General features: G+C 44.6%; 1 protein-coding gene across 5 annotated transcripts in view; it reads left to right on the top strand.

Moving 5' to 3' along the window:
* Positions 1-973: 973 nt before the first annotated feature.
* fez2b (fasciculation and elongation protein zeta 2b) overlaps positions 974-12,163 on the top strand; it is a 34,926-nt gene continuing 23,736 nt past the window's right edge. Inside the window, exons 1-10 of one of the 5 annotated variants that reach the window (XM_069723847.1) lie at positions 995-1,387; positions 5,037-5,145; positions 6,983-7,105; positions 8,100-8,241; positions 9,015-9,142; positions 9,583-9,738; positions 9,999-10,079; positions 10,938-11,013; positions 11,203-11,268; positions 11,672-11,694. In XM_069723847.1, the coding sequence (XP_069579948.1) occupies positions 1,083-1,387; positions 5,037-5,145; positions 6,983-7,105; positions 8,100-8,241; positions 9,015-9,142; positions 9,583-9,738; positions 9,999-10,079; positions 10,938-11,013; positions 11,203-11,268; positions 11,672-11,682 (1,197 nt within the window). In that variant the 5' untranslated portion in view covers positions 995-1,082 and the 3' untranslated portion in view covers positions 11,683-11,694. Of the gene's footprint in view, positions 1,388-5,036; positions 5,146-6,982; positions 7,106-8,099; positions 8,242-9,014; positions 9,143-9,582; positions 9,739-9,998; positions 10,080-10,937; positions 11,014-11,202; positions 11,269-11,671; positions 11,695-12,163 lie in introns of all 5 variants that reach the window. The other 4 variants (XM_069723850.1, XM_069723851.1, XM_069723848.1 and 1 more) reach the window with 4 other exon arrangements.

Genomic DNA, 12,163 nt, shown 5'->3' on the forward strand with positions numbered 1-12,163 from the left:
GCATAACAGCATAACTGACTCTTCAGTTTGTCTTGATGACAGATGATAGATTTTGTTGTGAAAGGTGGTGTTATGAAATAAAAGGGCCATTTTAGGAAATGTGATGAAATTTTGAAAAAGAACGACTTACAACAAACTGTTTCTGTGAAAAGAAGCAGGATGACGGAACATTTCGTAGTAGAGCAATGAGTTTTAGAAATGTATTATTATTATTACTATTATTTTTTTTCACAGTTAGGTCTAGATATTAGGTCTATATTCAGTCAAACAATTATTTCATGATAATAATGTAGAGTTTTGGTCTTCAAAAATGTGCAACTTCAGACCCTTTTATAGACCATCTCTGCTTCAGATGCACTACGCCACCTGGTGGTATATTTCACACAACATCAGCAAAAAAAAAAAGGAAAAAAATAGTTATTTAAATAGTTCTATAGCATCAATGAAACAATATCAAGATTTCACCACAGTGTTGGACCAAGACATTGTTCTAAAAATCACTCAGATCTAACCATTGCAGGTACAACGGATAGTCTTTGGTTTCCTCAAAACCAGCCAAAGAAATCAGGTTTTCAGGATTCAGCTGCTGCACTGTAATGTTTTCCATCTGAGAGAGACAAATATACACCCCTATATATATATATATATATATAAAAAAATTTTTAAGAGCTACAGCTTTTAAAGTCCGTTTTAAAGTTGGGAACTTCCCGAAAGAGACAGCCTTTAAAAGAGGGGCTGGGTTTCCCTTGACTCCAAAAAGAGATGGAATATTAAGGGTTGTTTTGTTTTTCCTCAAATGATTTTCTAAATGCATGGTCTGAGAAATGTTTGTTTTATTTAATTTATTTTTTATTATTTTTTTTATTTTGCTCCATCTGAGAGGGGCGGGGCCTAGAACGGACGTCATTCCGCTCCGGCCACCCGCCCTCCTCCTCCTCCTCCTCCTCCACCCCCCTTCCTCCACCTCCCTGTCCCCCTCTCTCTCTCTCTCTCGCCGTCTAGTTGTGTCTGTAAACCGAAAACGGAGCACCACAAGAGGGGGGTCCCCGACCGGCTCTCTACCGAAACTCCCCGCGGCGGTTATGGCGGCGCCGTTGGCCCACTTCGACGAGGACTGGCAGGACTTCAACGAATTCAAGCCGTCCTCGGGATCGGCCGAGCAGCTGGACCAGCTCAACTCCAACGCGGGCGATGCGTCGGGCCTAGACGACCTGTCCGACCTGGACAACAGTTTCTCCGGGGAGATCTGCAGCTTCAAGTCGATGGAGGACCTCGTCCACGACTTCGACGAGAAGCTGACCGTGTGTTTCCGAAACTACAACACCGCGACGGAAAACATCGCTCCCGTTAAACCCATCACGGAGGATAATTACTTGAAAGACGACGAGTGAGTGTGAATTTATTTTTTTTTTTACGCGGTTTTAAAAAAAAAAAAAAAATTATTTATTTATAATTTATTTATTTACGCTAACTTTTTAATCTCTCGGCTACCTAGCGACGTTAGCCTCGGCAGGCTAACCTCACATGTTTACCCGCTGAAAGCTTCAATCAGTGTCGTGCAAAGTTTAGCCGGTGGCATGTTTGCTTAACCTGAATGCACTCTGGTAACTATATGTGCTTCAATATAGGGAACAGAAATGCAGTTTATTTACATAGATTGGCTGTGTGTGTGTGTGTGTGTGTGTGTGTGTGTGTGTGTGTGTGTGTGTGTGTGTGTGTGTGTGTGTGTGTGTGTGTGTGTGTGTGTGTGTGTGTGTGTGTGTGTGTGTGTTGGGTGTCCTGCCACGTTACCAGTGTACCAGTGTCATGCTGCACGGATTGATGTTGGCTATTAAAACACTGATCCCTAAATTGTATCTCAACAGTAAGTACTGGTGCTTTTTTTTTTATTTATTTTTTAAGTATGCATATAAAATAAAATATACTGATAAACCAAATCATTTTTTTTTTTTTTTACTTCTGACTTGACTTTTTGGGCGCCTCGTCACAGCCCCAGTATGTCACGTTTCATACATGTACTCATTACCACAAAAAAAAAAAAAAGGTGACAGTCAGCATCTGTTCTTCCAACTTAAAGAGCCCTTGTCATTTCAGTGGGGGCTGTGGGAGGCGTGGTGTCCTCAGCTGATGTTGTATCTCAAGACACACGGATGTCACAACTGCACGACATCGTGCTATTACTTCACAGCAGCGAAGTCACATCGATCCCGCAGAGAGCGTGGATGTGACCGTACCTGCAGAGCTGCGCTGGCTGCGTGGATCACCTGCTCGGGACGTTTGCATCCGGCATCGCACCACTTTGGCACCGATGCATCAAATCGCACGGCCGTGCGTGAGCTTCCAGCGCCTGAAGCTTAGTCATGCAGACATACAACATGCATGCGCACAAAAAAAATGTGACATCATTTGAATGTGGGAATGAGCCTCAGGCTCCGTCGGGCTAGAATTAGGCTGCGAATAGGTTGTACAATATTATATAACGGGCGCAATACACACTTTCTGTATGTGGAAAATGAACCGCACTAATATAGATGGGATGGGTGATCTTTGGACTGAGACTTCCATCCTTTATTGTTTACATAACCTTCACATTCATGAGTGAAAAGTCATTTTCATTCAATTCATTTTTATACATATAATTTGAAATCACATTACAAGTCATCTCAATAGCAACCATTTCCACATTGGGGACATTTCCAACAGAAAAACGTCCAACACAAGCAGGCTCGGATGTGACCAGCCATCTGCCTTGTTGGGGTGAGGGGACAGCAGAGAGAAAACAACAGTATAGAAAGGCAAACGATAATCGTTGGTCGGGTTTGTTGGGGCCAGTAACTACAGATCAGAAACATGCAGCTCCAGAACCGGAGGTACCGTCACACACACACACACACACACAAAAAAGCACAAAACTACGGGAGCGAGAAAAAAAAGCACAGAGACAATAAATGTAGTGTCAGTGGTTCAGTTTTAGAAACGTGATGGCAGGGGACATAAACAAAAATGTCCTTCGTCTGTTTTAAGACATTTTAAAAACAAGATTGCAACTTATTATTTTCTGGATTGGTCACTTATTTGGTCACTACAATGTCAAAAAATTGTGAAGACTGCCCATCACATTTTCTTAAGCCTGAAATCTTCAAATTGGTTGTTTTGTTCAACCGTCCAGTGTCCCATTTAGGAATCTAGTCTGTGTTTGGTCATTTAACTTCAACAATGACTTCAAAAATGAGTCCGTTGTTATTAACACTGTTGCCAATTAATTAATGGACAAACGACTCCCAACTCAACAGTGGATTGAACAATATCATTAACACGCCATTAACTTAAAGATAATATTAGATGTTCTGTTACTTGGACTTCAGTGATGTGGACTTGAAGTCTCTTGGACATCCAGTTTTTACTTTGATGTTTCTGTCAAACACTCGCACGTACAAAGAGCCACATATATCCGAGAGGTTGTCACTGTCCGTCTTATTTAATGGTTAGAGGGGAACGTAGGAGTGCTGGTGAGACGGGGTGAAACAAACATTTATCCTTGTTGTAGGAACAGGAACAGAGGAAGGATGCAATAAAAAATAATTGGACAGCTGAAGCCCAAAGAGCAGCGCCAGGCTCAGTGAGAGTCTTTTCTGGATGACTGCACTTTTGCAGGACGTGCCTAGACTCTTAACAAGTTCTCCAGCAACACCGCGGCTGAGACGAACCACGGGATGACGAGGACAAAGTGCGCGCGCTTCAGTTAGTGCGGGTGCCGAGAGAGCAATAATGTTAAAGGCAAGTCGTGCGTGTGGATTATATGCGCGCGACATCAACTCACATCTGCACAAATATATTCGAGCGAATGATCCCGGCAGATCGGCGCCGTGTTGAAAGTAGGAACAAGCTGGTTCCTTGAGACGAGCCTTGTTTTTAAATGCAAATTGCGCTCCGCGAAGCTGAAGCTAATTGTGTGGGGTTTTTTTGGTGGGCGCTCACGTGCCTGAGACGGCGTCAATGCTCCAGGCACAAAAACTATTTCCTTGCCAGCTTTTGCTCTTATTTAGAACAACCCAACGGCCCCCAGCTCACCAAGCTGTGCGCGAACACTTCAGGGAGAAACATGCATGTTACATAAACATTTGTCTGAGAGTGTGTGTGTGTGCGCGTGTGTGAGAAAGAGGCCGTGACGATGCCGAGCCTTTGTGACACATGGGTTCACAGCATCCATCCTCGCTCCGCTTGCCCAGTCAGAGCCAGGAGGAAGGGGAAAAGAAAAGAAAGAAAAAAAAAAACAGACTCGCACGCACGCTTGTGTTTTGCATCCTGAACAGACTCGCTCTTCTGCCACGGCGATGGATAAACGTGCACAACGCCTGCGGGACCACACCGAAAAGGAGCTTCTCGTTTCTAAGATTGCGCGCAATCCTTTAATGAAGTGGGCAGCAAATCCTTGAATGAAGTCTTCCAACGAAAGCCGCAGCCAGACACTAAATATACAGTACAAAAAAAACAAAATCACACATCGTACAAAATCCTTCAAATCTGGTGAGAAATATGTTTTTGAAGATGATGATGGGTTTCGCAGTCGGAACAGTATTATGTTTACGGAAGCGCCATCTGTTCGGCTCGGATATGTTCTCTGCCAACGTGCGTGTTGCTGCAGAAGAATTGTAAACATTCAGCAGACTGTCGGTACGGTGACGATACGGTTCGTGAATCAGCCGACATCGACAGCAAACTGAAAAACAGCAGTTTACAGACCTTCGGGGCTGTCGGTAAATTGCGCGCGTGATTTAAGGAGTCGTCGCTTTAGTGTGCGTCACGCGGCAACAGGAACGTGGTGAGGGGGTGGTCAGAGAACAGGACATGACACTTCGCATGTCATGCTGTATCACAGTAAAAAAAAAAAAAAGGGAAGGAAGCGGGGTTTGTCCGATCTACAGCTGAAAGCGACTCTTCGCCCGTCTCCTGTCTTTTTATTGCGCGCGTCTCGCGATATCGTACGAGTCTCCGGTCCCGGTTACTTCACCGGCTGCTTCTTTTCTTCCCTCCAGAGTGTGGAACGCTCTGACGGATAACTACGGCAACGTGATGCCTGTGGACTGGAAGACGTCGCACACTCGCTCCCTGCACCTGCCCATCCTCAACCTGACCGAGCTCGAGGTACCGCGGAGACGCACGTAAACACACAAACCCAGTCTGTGATGTCACGCTGTACATGCAGTTGAAACCAGAAGTTTACATACACTGTGCAAAAAGACACATAACACTTTTTTTTTCTCACTGTCTGAAGTTAAATCAGACTAAACCTCTCCTGTTTCAGGTCCGTTAGGATTACCAAAATTATTTAACTTTTGCTAAATGTTACAATAATGAGAAAGAGAATATTTTAGAGAATTTTTCATTACTTTCTTCAAGGTCAAAAGTTTACATACAGTTCCTTAGTATTTAGTAGCATTGCCTTTGAACTGCATGACTTGGGTCAAACGTCTTGGGTATCCTTCCACAAGCTTCTTACAGTACTCTGCTGGAATACTGGCCCATTCCTCCTGACAGAACTGGTGTAACTGAGTCAGGTTTGTTGGCCGCCTCACTTGCACACGCCTTTTCAGATCTGCCCACAAATTTTCAATGGGATTCAGGTCAGGGCTTTGTGACGGCCACTCCAAGACATTGACTTTGTTGTCCTCAAGCCACTTTTTAACTATTTTGGCAGTATGCTTAGGGTCATTGTCCATTTGGAAGACCCATTTGCGCCCAAGTTTTAGCTTCCTGGCTGATGTCCTGAGATGTTGCCTTAATATTTCCAGGTAATGTTCTTTCTTCATGATGCCGTCTATTTTATGAAGAGCTCCAGTTCCTGCTGCAGCAAAACAGCCCCACAACATGATGCTGCCACCTCCATGCTTCACAGTTGGGATGGTGTTTTCAGGTCTACAAGCTTCCCCCTTTTTCCTCCAAATGTAACGGTGGTCATTATGGCCAAACAGCTCCACTTTAGTTTCATCAGACCACAGGACATGTCTCCAGAAGTTAAGGTCTTTGTCTTGGTGTCTTTTTGCAAACTGTAATCTGGCTTTTTTATGTTTCTTTAGGAGTAATGGCTTCCTTCTTGCTGAGTAGCCTTTCAGTCCATGTCGGTGCAGGACTCGTTTTACTGTGGATAATGACACTTTCTTACCAGCTTCAGCCATCATCTTCACAAGGTCTTTAGCTTTTGTTCTGGGGTTGATTTGCACATGTCGGACCAAAACACATTCATCTCTGGGACACAGAGCCTGTCTTCTTCCTGAGCAGTGTGATGGCTGGACATTCCCATGTTTATACTTGCGTATAATTGTTTGCACAGATGAACGTGGCACCTTCAAGCATCTGGAAATTGCACCCAAGGATGAACCAGACTTGTGGAGCTCCACGATTCTCTCCCTGATTTCTTGGCTGATTTCTTTTGACTTTCCCATGATTTCAAACAAGGAAGCAGAGTGTTTGAGGTGTGGCCTTAAAATACATCCCCAGGTGTGCCTTCAATTAACTCACATATTGTCAGTTAACCTATCAGGAGCTTCAAAAGCCATGACATCATCATCTGGGCTTGCCCACGTTGTTTAAAGACATAGTACTTTTGGTGTATGTAAACTTTTGACCTCAAAGAAAGTAATATAAAATTCTCTAAGAAATTCTCTTTCTCATTATTGTGACATTTAGCAAAAGTTAAATAATTTTGGTAATCCTAACGGACCTGAAACAGGAGAGGTTTCGTCTGATTTAACTTCAGACAGTGAGAAAAAAAATGTTGTGTCTTTTTGCACAGTGTATGTAAACTTCTGGTTTCAACTGTATATATATATATATATTTATATTTCTTTAGAAAGGGAACCGTGCGTACAAAGAGCTGAGGCCCAAATGTGAGCAGCCTGAACCTCCGCCTTCAATCTGCCTAACCACCTGCCTTGTCGTCTCATCCGAGTTGTGTCTCTGTCTCTCGCCTCCTTCTCCCGAGGGACAGAAGTTGGACAACCAGTCGCTGGATCTGTCTGACGACGAGGAGCTGAGGGAGCAGATGGACATGCACTCCATCATCGTCTCCTGCATCAACGATGAACCGCTCTTCACAGCTGAACAGGTAACCCGTTCTCACACACACACACACGCGCGCGCGCGCACACTTGAAGCCATCAGTGTTGTGTCTTGGTGACTGTGGCGCTGTTCCTTGATATAGTTGTAATTAATACTGAAACCACTCGTGCGTTCAGGTGTTCTTCCAGCCCTGTTTACATCAGTGAGTGTGTTTACATGAATATTACTCTCTCAGTTGTTTCCTGGTTTTATCATATCGTCATATTTTGTCTTGACCTCTCAACAGCTCCGCCTCCGTGTTCTGTACCGGGTTTCTGAAACCAGGATAAAACGTGTACATGAGCAACGCCAGAGATACTCGGCATGCCCACACGCACGCAAACACGCACATCTCTAAATCTCCACCCTGAAAACTGCAGGATTCTGATTTCAAACTTGAATTCCTTATTGGCATTATGTTTTCTATACGTACGTGTGCTAATATGTAATGTGCCGTAATACTGGGAACAGGCTCAGTTTTTTATTTTTGGGGCTAAATACACACAAATAGCAGGTTCCGGTTGAGAAGTTTTTGAAACTCATTTATGCGTGATTAAACAATAAAAACACCGAATCAAGTAGACGTTAAATAACAACCAGGAAGTTTTTATTTATTTATTGTTCCCCGAAAAAACAACAACAACCATGTTTCCCGGTCGGATTCCACCCGAGATATTCGAAGCTGCAAACATGCGAACAGACGCACGCGCTGAACACGTCCTCGCTCATGCATTTGATTTCGCCGCATCTGTCCCCGACCTTCTTCACCTGTCGTCGACAAACATCAGCCGTAAGGAGACACGCGGCGAGCGAATCATATTAACCCCGTGGAACGGGAGGCAGCTTCAACATAATCCTACACAGATTCAGGGTGCGGATATTTGTGTGTAAACTGCAGTACTTGCTGGAACGGACCAAAACGCACAACTGCGAACGTGTGTGTGTGTGTGTGTGTGTGTGTGTGTGCGTGTGTGTGTGTGTGTGTGCGCGCTGTTGTTCAGGTGATAGAGGAGATCGAAGAGATGATGCAGGAGTCTCCCGACCCGGAAGACGACGAGAGTCCCTCCCAGTCCGACTTGTCCATGCTGTCTCAGGACTTCCACGCTCTGAAACGCTCCGGCTCCAACACCAGCTACGAGGACCGTGAGTACCGCTCTGGTTGTACATGCGCAGTGAAAAGACGCGGCGGCGCGAAAGCTTTCAATGCGTACAGCTGGGTCGCGGCGGTGCGCTCGCTCCTCGTGAGGTTTTACGTCCCCGTTTGCCATTTTTGCAAGACGTCCACGTCCCTGAACGAAGCGTAGTGGGAAGAAACGGCGACGCACATGCACGCGGGCGTTTCTAGTCTTGCGTAACGCGTGATGGATGCGGACGGACAGCAGCGTATATATCTCGTTTGAACACAATTTGTAACGCCACACTGGCGCAGAGTGTGTGTTTGTACCCAGCGAGCCTCAAGGCTCTGCATTTTGTTTTAGGGAGATGAACATTTCAAAGACAGAATGTGATGTGTGTTTTGTATATCTGACGGCTCGAAAAGTGCACAATAGTTACACTCAGCAGTTTACTCTCCGTCGAAGAGACAAAATTATCCCCGGACGTACCAGATGCCGCCAAATAGACTTCACTTCACCCGTCTAATAATATGTACACGAAAAAGATTTGGATTATGTTTAAACGAGAACATTTAAATGGATGATGCACTTTTGTTTCTTTTAAAAGGAGGTGTTCACCTGCACTGTACCAGTTTGTCACTCGGTTATTAGGAGGAGATTTCACGAATGATAGTTTTGGAAATCTTCATATCAATTGAACAACTGACATGTAATTCATTTCCAAGCAAACCAATAGACGCAACAACTACACCTGTACAATATACACAGCCTCTTCCTCATACATCCGCTCCTCATCCTCAGGGCTGCGTCGGCTGTCGGTGTCGGAGCTGACCGAGAGTCTGGAGGAGGTGGAGACGGCCATTCGCCGCTTCAGCGAAGAGCTGATCCAAGCTCTGGCACTGCGGGACGAACTGGACTATGAAAAAGAGGTACTTTGATTTGATTTGATTTGATTTGATTTCACCACCCGAAGGCAACAGCTTTTGTCCTTTTGCTTCAGTGTCGAGTTCGAAACACCGGATCTGAAATTATAAACCGCATTCAGATAATCCTCCGGTGATTCTCCGCGGCGAGGGGGCCTTTAAATGTTTTGAGTTTAGTGTGCTGCGATTGGGATCTGCGAGATCAGACAGCGACACGCTGCCTCCTGAAGGCCCGCGAGAGGGTTGTGAATTGCCAGCAGCTTTGTTTTTCTTTTAGCGTCATTTGCTCGGATGTCACGATTCTGTCAAGCGTGTCCTTTCGGCATCTATAAATAGATTTCTCTCAAGATCATGAAATATATAAATAGCACACTCGGCAGTGTGATCCTAAAAAGCAACATAAATCGAATGGAGTCTCTTTTTTTTTTTGTCGTGCGTGTGAACAGGTGAAGAACAGCTTCATCTCGCTGCTGATCGACGTGCAGAACAGACAGAAGGAGCACCGCGAGCTGCTGCGGAAGAAGAAGAAGATCAGAAGCGCGGCGACGACGACGACGGGGCCCAACGGCCAGAGGACGGCCAGCACGCACATACCGGGCACGGTGAGTCACGCGGCCCATGGCGTAGACGGAGGCAAACGGGCGCGTGCCCTGCATGCACGGTTACCACGACGATCAGTGAACCGGGACTACGCAGCTTTTCGTATAATGAGGAGAGACGCGTGACCGGGCGGCAGGCGGTTTGCGTCGGGAATTTCAGCCGAGCACCCCCTCCTCCCCACCCACCCCTTCCTTCTCTTGATGTAGAAACTTCCTCGTCTCTTGTCAATCTCTCTTTTTCTTTTCCTCCTCACTTTCTGTAGCTGCTCACTCTGGAGGGACTCTCCAATGTCATTCAAAATGGCCTCCGTCAAACTTTTGGCAACACAGGAGGGGACAAACAGGTGCCCCCCCGCTCTTTCTTTCCGCTGCAGATACATTTCTATTCCATTTGGTTTTTTTCTTTCTTTCTTTTGTTCCACAGGCATGTTTGTTTCCTCGTCTCCAGCTTGCACCGCCGCCGGTTTCATTTGGTTCAGTTTGTCGTTTCGTTTCGTTTCGTTGTGGTTGATGTTTATTCTCTTTTTCTTCATTCCAGTCATTCTTTTTTTGTTTTTGTTTTTTCATCTGATTTAGATTTTTGCAGCTCTTGCTGTTTCATCATCTTACTGTTCCTTCCTTCGTTTTGAGCAAAGATGACACTGTTGAATAATCACTGCTGCTTTTTTTTTTTTTTTTTTTTTTTAAACTTCTCATCAGTGAACATGAACTCTGACAGGCCTCTGAAGGTTCACATGATTTCCACAACACTGAAAGACGTCACGTTTTATCACCCTGTCACAGCAGCAATGACACATTTTGTGCTCCGAGATGAAATTGAAAGACTTAAAGAAAACTATTAATGAACAGTGTTGTGTTACTTGGCAAAAGTTTATGTCTCAATTTTGGGATTTGAATTCCTTCATTTTATATCTTAAACATTATCACATTCGGGGAAAATGAATTCTGAAAGGTAAACCAAAGAACTCCAGATGAAATAAATGGGTGAAGCTGAAAATATCAACGACTTGAGACACCGAGTTATGATTATTCATGACATCTCTTTGAACTCATATTATGTAATTTATTTTTTTTATTTTTTTTGTGCTTTAAACTGTGGCATTTATTCTGACCTATTATTAAAACATTCGGCTTGACTTGACAAATATGCAAAAAATAAAAAAAGTTTTTGTGTAATTGTAACATCATTTGTTTGTTTGCAGTATCTGACCACCGTCATCCCTTATGAAAAGAAAGCCGGCACCCCGTCTGTAGAAGACCTCCAGATCCTCACAAAGAGTGAGTCTAGCACACACACACACACACACACACACACACACACACACACACACACACACACACACACACACACACACACACACACACACACACACACACACACACACTCGAAACTGAGTGGTAATGATGAAGATGAGAAAAAAAACAATTGTGTTTTCAAAATGTAATGAGGTACTCTCTCTCTGTCAGTCCTCCATGCCATGAGGGATGACAGCGAGAAGGTGCCAGCCCTCCTAACAGACTACATTCTCAAAGGTAAACACTCAGATTGTTTGGTCTTCAGTCTTTTTTTTTTTTACAAGAAAAGTAAAGCAGCTAAATCATGGCATTTATATGTACATTTAAGTTACTTATTTTACAATGAATATTTAAAATTCAAGTTCTGTTAAAATGAAAAACAGGAAGAAAAAAAAGTGTATAAAACAACTGTCGAGGATGTTGCAGCAAAGATCTTTTGATTGTGTCCCTTCCCCATTCCAGCATCTCTCTCGGTGTTGTGTGAAAAGACAAAATTCACTTCTCTGTTTTCAGTAGAGAAAATAAAATAGTAGCACAAACATGAATTATAAAGGAGGGGAGAAATGCTTTTCTTGCCACCCTTCACTGTTGACCTGTACCTTCCTTGTCTCTCACCTGTGCTGCATTGTCTTTTGGGTAGCTCTGGTATGAGAGCAGTGGACACTCTCTCTCTTGTGTCTCTCTTAATGCTCTCTCTTTCTTCACCTTCACCTTTCTTCTCTCTCTCTCTCTGTCTCTCTCTCTCTCTCTCTCTCTCTCTCTCTCTCTCTCTCTCTCTCTCTTTGTCTCTCTCTGTCACTGTCTACCCCCCCCTCTGCCCTGGTCTCTCTCTCTCTTCCCCTCTCTCTCTGTCTCTCTATCTCTCGCTCTCTCTCTGTGTTGCTGTCTCTCTCTGTCACTGTCTCTACCCCCCCTCCCCTCATCTGTCTCTCTCTCTCTCTCTCTCTCTCTCTCTAGGTCTTTCTCTGTCTCTCTCTGTCACTGTCTCTAACCTCTCTCTCATCTGTCTCTTTCTCTCTCTCTCTCTCTCTCTCTCTAGGTCTTTCTCTGTCTCTCTCTGTCACTGTCTCTATCCCCCCTCCCCTCGGCTCTCTCTCTCTCTCTCATCCCCTCTCTCTCTCTCTCTCTCTCC

Source organism: Brachyistius frenatus, unplaced genomic scaffold (assembly GCF_029030835.1).
Source record: "Brachyistius frenatus isolate BFR_SWC_R1_liver_20210118 unplaced genomic scaffold, ASM2903083v1 Contig_347, whole genome shotgun sequence".
NCBI lineage: Eukaryota > Metazoa > Chordata > Actinopteri > Embiotocidae > Brachyistius > Brachyistius frenatus.